This window comes from Tyto alba, unplaced genomic scaffold, assembly GCF_018691265.1.
Source record: "Tyto alba isolate M040663 unplaced genomic scaffold, T.alba_DEE_v4.0 Super-Scaffold_3, whole genome shotgun sequence".
NCBI classification, from domain to species: domain Eukaryota; kingdom Metazoa; phylum Chordata; class Aves; order Strigiformes; family Tytonidae; genus Tyto; species Tyto alba.
The window spans coordinates 14,119,697-14,138,778 of NW_024881304.1; the positions used below are offsets into that span (position 1 = coordinate 14,119,697).

At 41.9% G+C, this 19,082-nt stretch overlaps 1 protein-coding gene across 1 annotated transcript in view; it reads right to left on the minus strand.

Annotated features, from left to right (window-relative positions):
• TAFA4 (TAFA chemokine like family member 4) overlaps nucleotides 1-14,237 on the minus strand; it is an 83,888-nt gene extending 69,651 nt beyond the window's left edge. Inside the window, 1 exon segment of the mRNA XM_042799611.1 lies at nucleotides 13,891-14,237. Within this exon segment, the coding sequence (XP_042655545.1) occupies nucleotides 13,891-13,975 (85 nt within the window). The 5' untranslated portion in view covers nucleotides 13,976-14,237.
• Nucleotides 14,238-19,082: the final 4,845 nt, after the last annotated feature.

Sequence of the window (19,082 nt, forward strand, 5' to 3'; positions counted from 1 at the left end):
TCACTCATGTTCACAATGGCAGAGTTAAAGAAAATAACCACCATTTCTCTTTCTGTAGATTGTGCTTCTTGAGCTTGTATGATGTTATGGATATTGGAATCTGAGTAAGAACTAGTATTTTCAGCTACGTTGGGGTGGACACTCAGTTATTTCTGTGGAACTTTTTTTTTTTTTTTTAAATGAAACACATTGCAAGAGTCTTCCATATCTCTGACTATTCACAGAATCTTGTCTTTCAGATCTCCACAATACCCATTTTTTTCATTTCATAGTAAATGAACAGTAAATACTGTCCTGGGGGAAACAATAGTCAAACTTAACTATAATAAAGAGAGCAACCTCCAAATTTCAATCATATTAGAATTAGCAGCAGGTATTAAATGTCTCAGTCAATACTACCTCTCTGTGATTTCTGATAGGCAACTACAGACCCTCCATCTCACATAAAACTTTCCAGAAGTCTTCCCCAGTGATAATCGCATGAAAATATACCCTCAACATGCCTCATTTACTTCCACCCTGTTACCACATACACCTTTGCCAGTGGGCTGGTTGTAACTCAAATGCAGTCACCCATCCTTACAGGAAAACAAAATCAGTCATGAGCACTTTGCTAGATCCTGAGACAACTGCTGATGTTCTGTTGTGCTGTTGTTGAAGTGCTGTTCAACAGATATTTGCATTTTGGGGTGGTGACCAGGCAATACCTGATGTGTGCTCTTAAGGTGCAGTTAAATAGCAAGCAGCCTTAGGTAAGCAGACTGTAAGACAGACACGCTTTGTGGTTATCACGTTGCAGGGATCCTGTCCTCAAAGCCAAGGAGGGATGCCCTTCTTGAGGGTAGGCATTAGTGAAATGTCAAGTACTCAGATTCAGTAAGAGATAACTGAACAAAAATGTAACGGACTATAAAAAATATATCAGACTGGATTATGGATTCTAGTGGATGACTAACTAAAGAGTGTGTGAGGGGCTGAGCTAATTAAGTACCCCCCACCAGGACCCCCGTGGCCGAATTTTATCTTTTTATTGTTTTTTTCAGTTGCCCATTGGAGATGAATTGTTATTCGCTTTAAAAAGGTATTTTTCTTGTAAATCGATTAGTGTTAGACCCATTTGACCTACTAGTGTCTTTTTAAAGATTGATGAACTGGAACACAAAGTGAAACTCTCTCACTTTAACTGTTCCCATCTGAGCCTCCTGCACTGTGAGATACATTTTTAAAGAGGTCTATGGAGTGGTTGCATCACGGATTCAAATTCTAGGGGTTTTGCACAAAGCATTTCCTTAGCCTGGCATTAGGCAAGACAGCCACAGAGACTGAAAAAAACCCGGCTATTAGCAGAGACAATGACAGGACTGTTTTAGATTAAAAACTGCTGTTATTAAAAATGCACTATATCTCAGGGACCATAGCAGGAATTTGCTAGGTCTTTTACTTTAATACTTGTCACTAATTAAATGAAAAATAGCAACATTAATTTTAAAAAGAAGAAAAAAAACAAAGGTGGGGCATGAAAAAAATCTCTTGCTGGGTTTATATTTTCCTCCCTCCAAGTGAAACCCCTTCCTTGCAGACAACAAGCATTTTGGCCAAGATTAGCAAGAGAGGCTGCAGATAACCAAACTTTCACTCACCAGAGGGTACCACTGCATCCAAAAAGAAATATACAGACTTTTAATTTAGAGCTGTGCCTCACACTAATTCAGGCAAACCCCACTTATTTTCACATAGCTATCTACTGCCAATTGAGTACTTTGCTTTTCAACCAGGGATGAAGTTCTGCCCACCTCTATCCTGCCCTGGAATTCACAGACAATGGTCAAAATTCCCTTCTCTGCTCACAGACACTGGTGGGCACCCAAAGGACATTTTCAAGAGGGTGCAACCATCCTTATTTTACCCTCTTGGTCCTTTATCTTTTTCTAAGATGATGGCTTTGAACAAATAGAATAAATATTTGGATATTTATCTGTTCAGCTTCATTCAGAGTGTATGATTTTGAGAAGGTATTTGTGAGTATGAAGTGTATTATAACATCTATATGTCAGAAAGACAGCGTAACTTGCCTGGTATACTGACACTACTGCATAAAACAGAATAAATGGCCCAGTGAAGGGTGTGGTTTATCATTTTAAATTATTTTTGCACTCCAGCCAAAGACAGCTGGTTTCTTAAACCGTGATTTTGTCCTTTTTAATTTGACTACTCAATTGTACAATAATTCCTAATTATTTCTCTGCTTGCAATAGCACCATACAACTTATTACCTGAGAATAGCCATATTGCATAAATAATCTATTGCCTCTTTAACCTGAAGGTCTCAATATCTGGTCTTCAAGAATATGAAAAATTTCTAATTTAATCATGGAATATTCCTATGATAGTCGCCCTAACTGGAAAGTATTACTTTCTGAAGCTTCCTGTTCTCCACTCAGGAGGATTTAGTGTCAAATAGATCATTCAACGACAGTGCAACTTCTTCCAGCAGACACCCAGAAGTGCAGGGAGAGATCAAGAGCAGGCTGGCTGTCGCGTGAAGAGCCAAGACCCGCGTATTATTTGTCAGCATTCAGGCTAGAGGCAGAAGTGTTGCACTGAGGAGATAGTAGGCTGGGTTTGGTGCTGTCATTGTTGCTCTATGCTTGGATCTATGTTATGTTAGCAGAGCTCTCTGAATATGGTGCTCAAGCCTGGCTTAAACCCCATTGCAACAGTCTAGACACAGCTGTAAGCTATCTGGGACCCCTTGGAGCTTTCATCCACCAGACACCTCTGGCCCACCTGCCTCCTGAGTCTCGTGTCCCAGAGTACAGAACCACAGCCACATCCTGTCCGTGTGCTGCACAGTGTAGAGCAAATATGTTTCAGAGTGAAAACAAAATTCCGGATATTGTTCCCCTGGCACAGAAGACCAGTAACAGAATCTTTGCTGTGACTGGTTAAGTTTCAGCTGAATTCGCACAAGGAGCAGGTTTATTTAAAAAAAAAAAAAAAACATCTCTACAAAAGATCTGCTGAGCACCATGTAATAAAAATAAAGACAGACCAGACTTGACAGGTTTGCAATTAATTTTCCTTGGCTCTTATTTACATCTTTGATTCTGGCAGTCTTCCTCTTCTAAACAAGAAACACTGGCTCCCGTCCGTTACTCCTAACATAGCAAAATCCATAACATGGCAGGTGTTTGCTACTCATTTCATTGACACAAGTATTATGTTTAATCAAAAGCTGAAGCAAGACAAAATGAATAAAACCAAGACAAAACAAAGTACAGCCTGAAGCACGGGTCTATTCTCAATGTTTCACAGTTTGGCAGGGCGTTTCCTGGTAGAATCTCAAAGAGTTAAATTTGTCTGCTCAAATCACACACTGTATTGTCAAACCATCCCATGGAAGCTCTACAGAGACATCCTAACAGACTTCTTAGCTCATGTCCTATCTACCAACCAATACCTTTCCCAGAGATTTTCTAGTCTATTTCCAATTCCCTCCCACTGTAAGTATGACCTACCAACAACATGCCCCTCTTTCTCATGACCCAACTGAATTACTTCAAACAGGACAGCCATGAGTCTAGCATTAGGAAAAGGCAAAATATAAAAATCTTTCTGAACCAGCTGTTGTCTTACCCTAGAAAACTATCAGAGATTTTTAGAAAAGATAGGAATATCTATCCTTCAAAACAACTGTTGGACAATGCATTTGCAAGAGAAAGGCAGTGACCCAAGGGCCTGAAGCAGAAGCTCAGATATGCTTGTCACATGATGTATTTGTAGCTGCACTGAGATTGGAAAAAATATATTCTGAAAAACAGGATCTTCAAGCTTGAAAACCAGCATGACTTGAGAGGCACTTAGAATTTAAGCATGAGAATTGTGAAAGTCTTATTCAAGGCACGGTACTATATACATAATTATTCCCAGCAGGGAATCCACCAATGGAACTTGTGTGGGTGCTTGCTCTATTACGTGAGACCAAAAAAACCCCAAAGAATTTGTGACACACAACAGCCCTTCCAGCAGAAGGCTGTTTATCTCCTCCTTTAATAATATCAACTACCATGTCTTAATAGAGCAGCTCCTCCTAACAGCTCCTCCTCTATACTCTAGACAAGATCTATATGATATAAAAAGCAACACTGAATGAAAGATGGAGGCCTCAAGATGTCCTTTTTTCATCACGGATAATTTGTAAAGCTAGTCAAAAAATAGCAAGCAATTTAGCCTGGAATTTTGCCAACTCTGATATTCATAGCACATGTGATCAAAAAGCAGAATTTGCCAGTCACTGGAAAAACAATCAGGCTTGCAACCTGACTTCCACCACTAAAGACAAAGCCCATAAACATTACTATTGATCAGAGTGGAACTATTTTCATCAGGCTGCACTGCACTGGACATTAAACATCTGCAGAGTCAAGGCCTACATAAGCTGAAGTTGGGGCAGATAGTTCCAAGAATTTAACATTCCCAACACATGAGCAATTTTCAGAAGAATAATCAACTGAAGACACTATGAAATCACACTGAAAGTTAAAGAAAAAGATATCATAAATGGATTTTATGTAATACTCCAGGTTATGTTACAGCATATTGACATATATAACAAATTGAAACAGCTAATTCACCTTACTACCTTCCACTGATAATTTTTTAATTAAGTCACTTATCTTTATCTACATATTTAAGAATGTAGATCTTTCATTATTCATCTCTTAAAGAAAATCAATGTTGTCCTGATTCTCTACAGCTCAAACAAGTGAGCAGTATTAGCTAAGATAAGACAGCCTAATAGAAAAATAATTCATTAATTTTATTAACAAGTCCTAAGAAAATACTATTGAACACATCATCATACTCCTAGAAGTCTGAATTATGAACCAAAAGCTTAGTGGTGTTCAGTATGACTAAAATATACATAATGGATTTTTTTTAAAAAAGCTTATAAATAGAAAAAGAAAAGGGAAAAAAATACTAAAAACTATTAGAAAAGTTCAATTAAATGTTTTAGAGAGTCCATCCCTAATACTGAATTATATTATAAAAAACACTATCAAAAAGCTTCATAGTACATAATGAACTAAGAGACTGGAAGCTCTAACACTGGTTAGATGCGAGGGTCTAAATGCCTATGCACTATACAGTTTTGAAATATTTGCACATCAAAACAGACTCTGGTTTTACACTTGGGATCCTAAAGCTTTATAAAAGACACAGTGAAAAAAGTAAACTTTGAATCTCAATTTCTTGAGGAAGCAGACTTTTTCTAGTCATCTTAAGTGTCCTTTTCTTCTCAGGGTGACCTTAACTTTCAGATTTGTAAAATGGTTTCCTCTTGTGTTCAATCCTACTGTGTAATAAATTTTAAAAATGACTATTTATCTTCTTTAATATATTAGTCTTATGTAGCAGGAGAAGCCTCTGTGGGAATTTTTGCTATCGAGTTTACTCAAGCTTAAGTCAATGCTGATTTAGAAAATATAACTTACACTTAGTAACAAACAATCATGAATATATTTATTGGAATAACAGCTTTCCATTCTCCTCCAGCAGCATGTTTATCAGTTGCAATACTATATATCGATATATATTTACAGTGACCAAGGCAATCTGAAAGTAATGCTTTTATGTTTCCCATCTTATTACACTTTTACAAGACTGAATCCCTGGCATTTGGAAAACAAATAGACCTGATGGTTCTGAAAAATGTAAATGAAATGCAAAATAACCAGGCAGGTATAAGTCATATTTATTTCTGAAAAGTGAGAATCAGTGCACTGCTCAAAAACTGCCTGTTGTAAAAGTTGAATTTAGGCAAGTTCAAATATTTTTAGATTTTACCTTACTAATCATGACCTCAGCTGCTTGCACCATGTAATGACAATAATGAATAAACATGCTGTGCTTATGAAGAACTAGAACCTAACAAGCTGATCAATTGTTAATTCTATAAAGTGACTAAAACGTGTCTCTACTATCAATAAGTAAATCAGCTTCTATTTGTGGTACTAATGCACCTTGTACATATCCTCCAGCTATCCTGCCCTTCTCTATAATAATGCAGTTATCAGTTTGGTCATATTTAAGTACAACCTGAACAAGATTTGATATTATTTTTGTCTTTGAGTATGGGAAAAATAGAAGAAAACATTGTTTGGTATTTAAAGAGACACACTACGTTTGTCTGGAGGATGCGCATTTTCCATTTGCCCTCCAATTAGTTATACATAATTATTCATTTGAAAACCAATTATTTTACAGTATTATTCTTAAATCTTACAGGCTATTATCAGACAGACATTCCAGAGAAGGTCTTTTTATTATTAAAGCCCTCTTTCTCTAAGCCTCTGTAACAAAGAATTTAAACAAAAGACAACAGTGCTTATTAACTGTAACAGAAGATGTTACTTCTGTAGAAAAGAAGCATTTAAAGCAAAACCAGTTTGGCTTTATTCAGCCTTTATTTTTCCTCCTAGATGAGGAAAACACAGAAGGTGTATCAAGTTTTCAGCCGTAATACTATTATGTATATTCCAAATGTGCTAATTACAAATAGCTGCCAGTCTCCACTACATTTCCAAGCAAGAAGCAACAGTAATAGTTTATTCACTGCTGAAGATTCTGTTTAAGAAGAAGAACATGTAACACATGCAAAAAACAAGAGTTTTCCTGAAAATATCTTGGTTTCCTTCTCACTCCTACAGCCACCTGCATGCAGGTACCCCTTCATCCCCCCATCACCACAGCTCACCTCGGCCTAGGGCACAGCAAGAGAGCAAGCATGACCTGAAACGTGTCACAGGGGAATGATGCACGTTGGCAGAGTAAGTAATTGCATTTAAAGTTGCTGCGCCTTTTTCAGACTTAGTAATTATTCTTAAAGGTGTAGGGATTCTGTCTCTATTGTTAAACCACAATATATATCACAAAAATACATTAGAAACATCTATAGGAAGGAAATGTTCTGGAGGGAAATGTTATTAAGTATGTGGATAAGCTCAATACCAATTAATTTCTAAGACTTAAAGAACCAGATGAACCTATTCATTTCTCAGGTGGAAGGTTACACTAATTCTGTCAGGAATTGCCCTGCTTCACCTCAGATCCATCCCTCCACATCAATGTGGTGTAGAAAAGGAGGGAGAATCTTTTTCACCCAGTACTCTCTTAAATTAAGAGAATCAGTGCAGGCTTTTAAAAGTAATTTTTTCTAGCAAAATTTTGCTCTTTTAATGGTGCCTGAACAGAAACAGATCTATTATTAAACAAAAGCAAAAAGAATCATTTTAGCAGCACATGAAAAATATGGCAACAATTTAGTATCAAAATAATTGATTTTTTCCCCTTCAGCCCCAGTTAAGCCTATATACCCTATAATTGGTAAGTATTTCCACAGTTAAACTGTTACTCCAGTAGTACCTTTCAGCTAAAGAAGACAATGTCAAATACTCTCTGATATCTTCCAAATAATGAATATTAACTCAAAGGTTCAGAGACACTGTTTAACTGAGTAATGTAACAGGAATACACACATTTGATAATATTTCTATATTCCACAAAATTACTAATCTTCTTTCAGGTTCAATGGCCTCTTTTATGCGCAAGTCCACTCACTGCTGTAGATGTGTGTTTGGGGAAAATTTTATAGCACTTGACTTCTAACCATGGTGCTTCACAGTCATTAAACTGACAGCGCTCAGTACAAATTGTAATGCAGTCAACACGAGCCCACCACGCAGGCAGGATCAGTCTTCTACAGCTACCCATATTCATGCTGGGCCAATTCCAGTGAAACCCATAAAACACTCGTGGAGTGAGGCACAGCTGCGTACAGACAAAGAGGAAAAGGTTTAGCCTCATAGCAGCACCACCAGCTGACCAACATGAAGTTCACTGGCTCGCTGCATCCCCGCTTCTCCCTTGGGGAGGAAGCAGTGCTGTGGCCCCAGAGCCGGGTTTCAGAGCAGGCCAGCCACAACCACCTTCTCTCTCCCCTCAGACGCACGAGCGTGGCGGAGGAGAAGCCCCTTCCCTGCGTCCTCGACAAGGCAGGACCCGGGCAGCGTACCTGAGCCGTGCGGGGAGGGCTCACCCACTCCCCCTCAGGGGCTGATGCGTGGAGCGGGCAGGTGGCAGTGGAAGAGAGTTGTGGGGCATCGCGAAGATTTCGCTCACACTCAATCGCATGTTCTAGGAATAGGGCAAACGGATATCCTGAATACAGCTCTGGCATTGCCACGGTCCCCGGCAATGGCCAGAAGACAAGACAGTAAAGGGGAAGAGACAACCCCTCCTTTCTTTCTAGTAACTCTTTCTGCTGAGCATTTGCCAGGAAATTGGAAAGAAATGAGTGAGGAGTGTGGGCTGCCTGAGTGCCCAGATAAAGGACCGTCACCAACAGCTATGGCTTCTCTATTTCCTTTTCCGAATTACAGGGAACAAAGAGTCCCAAAGACTAATTTAAGCAGGGCATATTAACCCCACAGCTTGTGTCCGAAAACATACTTCCATTAAAGACCTCAATCACATTTGTTTAGTAGTTTAAACGAAACAAGAAGTTTCATTTAGGAGTCCAAGTTAAATTAATTTTGCTAGGAAATTGTAATACGGATGCATTATATTCATTTCTGAAATAAAGCATTTCTCTTCCTGTCTCCAAAATTATTAGCATGTTACAGTGGCTTAAATTAAAGAAACATTTATTTTATCACCCTGATATCAGCTCACTACAATATAAAATTTCTGAAACAGGAAAATATCACAGCTTAGCATCATAAATTCAATACTGCAACAAGATAAATCCTTCCTATTAATGTAAACCGCTGTAATTCACAATATATCTACATCTGCAAGGCACTTCTATTTGCTGATCGGACTATCATAACACACATAATTCTTATTGAATAATGGAAGCAGCAAAGAAATCTGAGAGTAACTATGTTCTCTAGACTAAAACAGCCACAGCCTGGTTCTTCAAACAGATTCACTCATGCAGGGATGTTCCTGCTTGCATACAACAACATAAAAAGCCATCATTCCTGTAACTGGAATCTAGATAACACAGCAAATGACATCGAAGTATAGTCATTCCTTAATTACACATGCACAGAATGTATGCTGGAAGCTTTATTAACTTGGAATATGTATAAATCCCAGAGATGCACATATGAAAGACGGGGTACCCTATCAATTAAGAATTTTCAGATTTCCCACTGAATACCTGAGGTGGCACTGAAATGACTCAGAGAAAAAGAATCTCATTTAATTTTGTTGAAAAGAAAAATCACTCACCATTCAGTGCTGCCCACGACAACTAAATTTCCTCCTTTTCCCCCATTACACTGAGATTAACACTCTGAAATTTGCACCAAATGGGAATTTGGCACAGTTTAGGAAAAGCAATCTCATTAATTAATAACTTGAATTATGTAAATATGAACCTGAGATATGCAATTTGTTTTAAAAAGCTAAAAGAGCTAATGTTAACTGGTTTATCCATGTCCAGGCATTAATCAGATGCTTCTAGGAAAAAAAAAAAAAAGCCTACAAATGCTTTAAGAGCATCACAGTCCTGCTCTTCTCCTTCGAAGGGGTTGGCTGCTTCCAGGACCAGCAAGTCCGGGCTGACTCCAGTTAGACCATGTCCCTTGGTTCAGAAGGACGTAACGCACGACTGGGTCCTGCTTGGCGAGTGGCTGGCTGGAGAACAGAAAAGGGCAAGAGCTCTGCATCGAGGCTTGGGGATTAAGTTCTTTATCCAGACTTTACCACATATAACACCAACGCTGGGATTGCTGCCCATTAATGCATTTATCCTTGGTTGTTATATCTCGCAGCGCTTGTGACACAAGTGTTGTTTTAGAGGAAGGAGGAAGGGATGGAGAGAGGGAGGGAAAAAACTTGTACAGACGCTGTGCAGAGGGAAATATCGTCCAAGGAAAAAGGCCTGACCCCACCAGAGTTTTTATTCCATAGATGTTCCCTGTAAAGTGTAACTGAAATTGAAACACAGCAGAAGGGGCAATAAAAACAACAGGTCACCTTTTGAGTCACTGAGATACCTGATACTAGTTTCCTTCATCTGAGATTTACTCTGGCGTAGTTGTACCAAGTCTGAGAAAATCAGCCTTTCAGCTCACAGCCTTTCCAAAATAATTGCTGGAAAATATAAAATAAAGCAAAATTGGTGAAATCTGCAGTCCTTTGTTCTTCCTTATAAGCCTCTTTAGAATAGCAAAGAGGCTTCAGTGACTCATAGACCAATAGAAATCCCCACAGCTTGCAAGTATTCAGGATGCTTTGCCGCTGCAAAGCAGCTCACATCACACTGCCTAACCTCAGGTGAAAGTGTGCTGTGATCTTCTGATCTGCAGGGTTGGCACTAGCTTCAAAACAACCGCTTGCATGATGGCTATCAAATTTTTCAAAGGCAAAAAGAGATGCTGAGGGAGTTCTCCTACTAGACCTTGAGACGGGGCAAGGAGTCCCAGGGCCATAAACTGTGAGAGTGAGACAAGGAAAATCCAATATCTTGGATGAAAAGTATATATATAGGAGAGCTCTTTATTCTGAATATGCTTCCAAAATCCAGGCCAAAACAGTATCATCAAGACCTTCCTCAGGAGACTGGAATTAGGCTTAGCACTCCAAGGTATCTTGTTGCTCCATATTCATATTGATAGTGAGTTTAAAAGAATAAAATATTTGTCCTAGAGTGTGATTAAAGATCAATACTCCAAACAAAACAATTTTTTGCACCCACAAATTCAAGTTTACTTCTAGAGTAAGAGTTTAATTTTTCATTGGCCAACAGAGGTACGTGGCACTGCAAGAGTGCAGTAACTTCAAGATTTCATAAGAAACTTTATTTTACATGAACCTGAGAATTAACTGCTTTCCATCAAATATTTTACTGTTTACCTCTTAAATGGACTTTTTTTCTAACACTTGAGGAGTACTGGCCAAATTCTCTCCTTTTCACTCAAAGCCCAGTCCTTAACTGGGCAGCTTGCCCAAGAGGGGACAGCAGGTGTTGGCCTTGGGTTAATAAAAGATTGGCATGGGGAGACCAGGAGCTGCTCCACACAAGTACCACCGCCGGGTTGCCAATTCAGATCGAATCCAGAGCAGTCACATCTGGCAGGCAATACCAGGTAACGCCTGCACAGTGAGACGTATAACCAGGACAACCGGTGGATGTAATCTAGTTCTTAGGAAATTATATAAATCTAAGTGAAGTCAATGGGAATCTTTTTGTGCAATTTAAATTATATCCCAGAATTACCAGAGCTGGAGCAGCCTTCTAGGCAGCCGAGCAAAGGGTCCATGGAATGAATGGCATGGACCCAGACTGTCTCTGCACCCTGGCAAGGCAGAAAGCTCTTCAGTATTGGGCTGAAATCTATCAACAAGCCTCTTGTATCATTTTGCGTGTGTTTTTTCTTCAGTAATTAGGAACTTTTATCTATCAGAATACATCAAACCTGTACCTTCCACAAGCACTGAAGTCACTCAGAAAAAAATACAGCAAACATCAATGTGAAACTAGAAGGCAAGAAAAAAAACATTCTGCTACAGCATCATCTAAACATAAGACAGTAAGTAATAGCATTAAAAAAAAAATCTATTTCACACAGATGAAAATCATTACAGTTCTCTAGAGACCTTCTCTCTCTCTGCAGTAACCCGTGTCATTTCCTAGCTAGTAAAAATGTGCCACAGGATATCAAAAGATGGTAACGTTCTTCTAATTTTAATATTCCTCTAATCCAATAATGGCTTGTTTACTGCTTTCTAATTTAAAGGTAATTCATTAGATGTATCCTGTCACGTCTTATTGGCATCGAGTGCGTAAGAATCATACACACCTCTGGGGCATGTCAGTTGTACTGCTAATATCCTATGTGGTTCCCTCCATCTAAGTGGCTATCGATGCAATGGTGCTGATAAAGGAGTGTGTGTGTGTACGCACATATAAATTACAAACAAAAATATTAAAATACTTCAGGGATGAGCTCTGGACCCAAGCATTTACATTCAACACTAAGAACTCTAGCAAACAGAAAATGGTTAAGCTAATGTAAGTGATCCGTGTGCAAATATTTGTGAGAGTGACACAAAGGGTCTCACAGAGCCTGTGGGAAAGCCCCCGAGTGACCTGCGGGGGTCTTGAATGAGTCTGCTGCAAAACGATGAAGGTTAAGGAAGCATTAGACAGCAGAGGCAGCCTGAACTCAGAAATGCACATTTCAGGAGCCAGACCGTGCTTGGCAACATCTGTTGTGATTCTGCAAAAGCTACCCAAGACAGCTGAGTTGTTGAGTAACCCTACAGCAATGTAACAGGATCTGAGGCCAAGGACTTCAAACCTGCTAGACCTTGGCAGCACGGAGGCACCGAGGTCCTGGGGTGAAGGCAGGCGCGCAGCAGGAGCCGTCAGCACAGCGGGGGAACGCGCCCCTTCCTGCCTCGCCAGCTACGGCAGCATCCACCTGGCTGCTCGGTTTCCCTCCTCGCTCCCCTGACACACACTCCGCACCCACCTCCACGTGAGCAGCTCTACTCCAAGCAATAAGGCAGAGGAGGCAATCTACTACAGGTAAATCCACTGTGTGCTAAAACAGGTTGCTCAGGCAGCTTTCCTGCCACAAGGGCTGAGAACTCTTTGGCTGTTTATATTCTGCCAGCAACCAGCCCGGTCACATCACCTCTCTCTATATCAGGAAATTAAGAAGTCCTTTTTCAATAATTTCTTCCCGAGAAGTGAAACCTTTCATCAACCAGACTAACCACACGCATGCAGCCCTTTAACGAACCATGCCTATCTCAGAGGAGGGCACAGGACAGAAACACAATGAAAGCGTGCTAGGAAACCACCCCGCCTGTCCAAACTTGTGTTATTCCTTAGGATCACGGCAGGATCACCACATCAGTTTGGAAGATAGTTTGGGTCAGTACGTGTCCAAAACCATCACCTCATTGGCTGTCGATGATGTCATGCCCAGGCATTAATCCCCAGTGACTGCAGGTTTAACATCACACATATCACCGCATCATCTACATAACGACAATGAACGCGAGTCTTAGAGGAAATTACCAGAGCAGAGAATAAAGCAACTTGTTGAAACAGGGAAAGTCACATCTCTTAAGTGATTATTTCCAGCTTTTTTTTGTCAAAGTGAAGTTGGTGGGGTCAGGAAATAACACATGCCTCACTGAAAGGAGTGGGTATTGTTGTAGCTTTATTTTAAAGAAAGTAAATCTTCAAGATCTCCCACTCAAAAAGATCAAAGTGCCAGTGGTGAGAAACCACCTGATCTGGGAAATAAAAGTATTTCAGGAGCTGCAAAATCTGTAACTGAAATTAAAAACATTTTTTTAAAGGAAAAAAAAAATATAAGAGTGATATCTACAAAGCAAGCTTGACCGTTTGCTAGTGACATCCTCATCACTGGGATAACTATGGCAAGAAATTAATTACGGACAAGCACACTCGTCCATAGATAGATTTACCTATAACATAAATACTTGAAGTATTACGGACTGACACTCACACAGCCATGCTCCCAGAGCTTGCCCAGCCCGCGGTACTGCCCAAAAACGTACTTAAAAGCACAAATATCCCAGGCACTTGCCGGCGAGGGGGGTCTGCCCGGCGCCGGGCTGCGCGGAGGGGAGCCCACTGCCTCCCACCCGCGGCCGCCCACTTCGGGCCCGGAGAAGTCACTGCTACCCACCGCGCTCCCCGCAGCTGCGCTCCTAAAGACAAGCTCCAGCTGCCTCCCCCCCACCCCGGCGCGGATCGCCCCCCGCCCCCCCCCAAGCCCGCCCGAGGGGAGCCCCGGCTCGCCCCCCCACCCCCCCCCCCCCCCCGGCACCGCTTACCTGCCCGCCGGTTCCGACGAGGAGAAGCTGCGCCGAAGCGCGACGGAGGCAGGAACACGCGTGTCGGGAAAGGGGGGGAAACCATCCACGGGCGAGCGGGGAGCGCACCTGGCTTTCAAGCTGCCGGGAGGATGCTCCGCACAGGCTCCCGCGCGGAGCGGCGCATCGCCCAAAGTGGCTTTGGAGCTCCCCTCCCACTCCTCCTCTTCAGAGACGGGGGGGGGAGGAAGCACAGTGTTACGGCTTTTCTTTCTCCGCCACCTCCGCGGGGCTCCCCCCTCTCCCTCCCTCCGCTTTCCCCCCTACTGCGTGGCTCCTCCGCGCGCGTTAAGCGCGGAGCTCAAGTGCCCTCTCCCTCCGCCCCGGGCAGCGAGGATGCTGCAGGGGAGATTGCACCGAGAAGATCGCAGAGCCCCACGCCCCGCTCCGCCCGGGCTTTTAACCGCCTAACAGAGCCCTGACCTTATTTCAGCATCCGAGCGGTCGCCGCTCAGGCGAGGGAAGAGAAAGGAGCTGGTTCTTCAGCTGGGAGCCGGGCCGGAGTTTGCAGCATCTTTTGGAGACAGCCGCAACTTGAGAAGGGCGCGGAGGGTCAGGGCCACAGCCTCCCCCCGCTTCTTATCGCAGAGCTGATCGCTGCTGCCCCGCACACCACCAGCCTACGAGTTATCAATAAATTATCACCTTCAAAAATTTAGTTTAAATGGAAAATGTGAAAGATGGTGTTTCACTCCAGGGTCACTTCGAGAGGCTTTCCAGCAGCCACTGGGAAACGGATTCTGTTTCTTGCTCTGACACTGACTTTCTGTACAACATTTATCACCTCGCCTTACACCCTCAGTTTCTGCTGTAGCTCTGGTGCCTGCTTAAACAGTGATGTCCAAATATGTGCTTCAGGGGGAGTCAGTCATTTAAGTATCTATAGATATTAGTCCCATTTCTGTGCAAGAGGGCAATGTCTCACCATTAAGTGACCACAGAGCTCAGTGCAGGGGTAGGCTGCTCTTGGCTACCTTCCCTGGAAGCTATTGTGATACAAATCACCATCAGTGTGGACAAACGTTCCTCAAACTGGAAGAACCACTGAAAATATGCCTTGTGGAACAGGGAAGGTTACTTTTATCACAGGAAATCACTCATCGGCTACTGATGTGGAACTGCATCTTGCTTTTCCAGTTGTCCATGTGCAACATTTTTAGTGCACGTGTGAAAAACAGTAAAAAATCTCAGTAGCTTTCACACCACGGTTCATTGTAAATTAATGATACAGTAGCAGACTCACATCTTGGAAAAATTCATTTAGCATGAAAGAAAGAGTCCAAACCCCCAGCTTTAGCTCTCCCTCCTCTCATGTTAGCATAACTCTGCTCTTTTAATCAACAGGAGCTATGATACAAAAATAGGGGGGAACAGGCCCACAGCATCAGAACACATCTCTATCTCATTCCTCACATGTGGAGCTACCATCTTCTTGCCTAGTGCTCCTGACACTTAACGCCCCTCCAGACTTCTAGTGAGCCTAGAAAAGGGAACAGAGAAAAGGCAGAGAAAGAAAGGAGCTCCAAGCTTGCACAAAGGATTGTGAAAAGTAGATCTGGGGAAAAGGGAAAGGGCTGGGTGTACTGGTGGGAAAGGGGACAGATTTAGAGGACAGGAGACACAAATCAGCAGGAAAAAGGTCTGGTCTTGCTGCCTGGGGAACAATTTGTTGGAAGCAGGCTAGCCAACGCATCAGACATGGATTATGTAGGATCAACACCCCCCAGCACGTGTGGTCGGAGCAGTTCTCTTGCCAGGGGTGCTCTCGCAACCGGGCTGCTTTGCTGCCGGAGACAGGAGTTCACAGCTCTCCCTGACCTGGTGCAGTCCTGCGCCCACATTCCCCTCCCCAGCCACCTCTGTCTTGGGCCTGACTCTTAGACTCAGTTTTCCCATCCAGACGACGGAGACAGGCACATTACTTGCGCAGGGTTGCTGTCAAAATGAATTAAGTGATGTCCAAAGAGCACTTTGAAATGCAGATATTACGCTCACTAGTTTTAATGCCTCCAAAGCGGTCTCCAGATATCTCTAAATCCTCAAGATATCCCTGATCAATTCCTGTTTTACAGATGAGGAAGCCGAGCAGAGTGACGGATGCTTTAGTCCATCTCTTTTATGTTGGGTTCTGCGGGTCCCCCTGACCTTGCCACGGCTCAGGCTCCCAGTTGCTGGCCCACAGTGATCGAGTCACATCCAAAGCCACATTTTGCTGATGCCATAGAACAAGCATTATACATGCAGCGCCTCCACACCTGATTACCAACCCCCTATAAAGCTATTTCCTTTGACAAGTTAATGCCTCGGTTTGAGCTCCCATCCCCTCCTGCAACCTGGTGTTAACACATGTATTTCTAGCATCTGCTGGGCCCTGCAGAACTCCACCAGAAAACGTGGGTGTTGTGGAGCTGAACTGAATCTCCTCCTGTATTTTCCTTGCCTTTGTAGGTGTACTAGGAAGGAGCAGGACACAGGAGCTTCTAGTCCCCAGGCCTGTGATCAAATTATCTCTCCCTCTGTCACACATCCTAATCATCACAGCTGGCGGTCATGCCAACAATATTAACGCTGCTGAGTAGCTTTCAGTTTTGCAATTAGCAATGTTTTCTGCTTCCCTCAAATAAAAAAAATAGGCTTGTACTACTTAATGCTGCATAAATGATACAGATACATTCAAGGCCCATGTTACTGTCTTGTCAAGATGAACTGACATTATAAGTGCTGTAGATATTTTAAATCTTTTGAAGATTACAATGGTTACAAAGCTTATTATTTCTAAATGTGTTTATCCTTCCTCTCTTTTTTGTTTGCAATATTAGGCAATGTGCAGTTTAAATAAACAACTATTGTACTATTAAACATTGATTAAAGAAAAGGGTTCTATTTAAATTATTAAGTGGTAAGATAAAAAGCATCTCTTCTCTTTTGTATGTTACTTTATTCAGAAGTCAAACTTCTGTAGTCTCACTGAATGCTAATGAGTAGCATAATAATGCACAAGGGCAAGATGGGGCTGAGTAATTAAAAACAGAGGCCAGAAATCAAAGGGCTTGAAATATACTTACCAAAATAATTCAATTATACATTAGAAACCTGGGATAATCAAGACACATCCCACAGTTTCATTCATCATTATGCCCCAATTTAATATCTATACTGGTTTGCTGTTCACAGGAAGCAGCAATTGGGACTTTCGTGTGCGATGCCTCAGCTGAAGAGACAAAGGCAACGTGCGCTCGCGTCCCGCTCCCATCATGCTGCACCTTGAAAATGGCTTCATTTGACTGAGAATATTCTCAGTTATCTGATGTAGGGAGCTATTTTCAGCCACAAGCTATTTCTGTATTGGTTCTATATTCATTTTCTCCATATTTGCAATTAATTAATACAAATCTCCACACCCACCATTTTATCTTCCCTATAAACCCATCTCCCATGTCTCTCCTTGGCTTCAGGCTTTCCTGGTTATCCACAAAAACCTCCGCCAAGCAAAGCAGCGGGTAGGTTCATTCAGCAAAACACGTATTTAGCTGGGATGGCATCGTGAGCCTCTGAGTTTTTCAGGCAGCACAAAGTGGGTCAAAAAATCCTGAGGTAGCTTTGCAATGTCACCAACATTATGGGCCAAGGAGTCCCAGCACAGCTTCTAGTCTCTGAGATGGCAGAGGACAGGACTATACATTTCAAGGAAATTCCAGTGCCATGTGATAAAACAAGGGAAAAAGAGGCAGTCTGGTCTTGTTCAGTGAATTTGGAGTTCAGCAGAGAATTGACGTGATTTTGCCTTGTGCAGTCTTGATGCAATAAGCAATGATCAAACCCAGTCCTATCGGCACTGATCACAGCTTCACGGAGGGAACTACAACCGACGCATTGTCAGGAACCATGGGAAAAACAGAAAAAGTGAACAGAAGTTTCCAACTGACAAAGGATAGCACGGTTGTTCAAAAAGTTTGCAGATGCACAATGTTACCTGCGTTCTGACACATAATTAAGGCGACAGGTGAAAACTGTTGGAAACAATTAATTTCATTAAAAAATCGGGAATTTCTGCAAAACCAACACTCAGTTGCATATCAGCTTCCTGAGGAATCAGTCTCATTGTCTTATTAGAACTTTTAAAGGTCTAAGCATAGAGACTACTAGTTGGCTCTAATGAGCAAAGAAGTCAAACAAAATACTTCTGTACTTCACAAGCTGAGAGGAACCTGTAGGCCAATAGAGGTTGCAACATTAAACAGTAAAAAAGCGAAACAAGAAGCTTGGGTCAAGTGTTCCAAAACTAGGGGTCTTAATTAAAATGAAGGTTATGACTCTAGCAGATGGGTGCTGTTTAGCATAGTCCCAGCTATTACTGAGATTTGCTGCATCTTCAGTTTAGAACAAAACAAAATGCTGCATGAGAAAGCAAGCGAGCATGCTTCAGCCTGTTTATGACAGTGGCTAATGTGTGGGTGTCTCAAACTTTCCCTAGACCTATCAGCTACATCTTCCTCAATCAGAAATAAAGCTCCTTTTGAGGTGATTCAGCTTTCCCAAAGGGTGATGTACATTCTTTTATTGAAAAAGAGATCACTAAGACAAACTAACCAGCCCGTAATGTGAGCTGGAGGAGTGTTTGCCAAAGGGGCAGAAGGAAATGTACAAGTTAAGACAGATATAATTTCAGCATACAGAGAAGCAGAGAGCAACATGCTTATTTTTTCCCATTTTTCTAATGAGGAATTCATTTTTAGAAGAGAATTTACTAAGATACACCTTGCTTGATTTTGCGGAGGGATTGACTGAAAGGGGGGAACTAGGGGCAGAGCCTGAGCTACACGGGAGCCCCATTGCTCAGTATTCGTTAGCCCAGTTTGGTGATGAAATACTCTAATAGCTATCTTAGTGACATCCTTTTCCGAGAAACAGTCTGGGGCAGTAATTCTAACAGGACAAGTCAGCTGTAATGAATCTCTTACCTTGGCGCAGATGGGGCCTGACTTTACTCACGTGCATAGCTTCTTCCACATCCTAAGACTATATGGAGACAAGAAGCAAGTTGCTTAGCCTCTTATTTTACCTGCCTTAAACAATATAGTGGCAAAAAATAAATGAACTTCATTCTTTTTTAAATATGCAATTACATGAAATAGATTATAGAAGTGACAAAA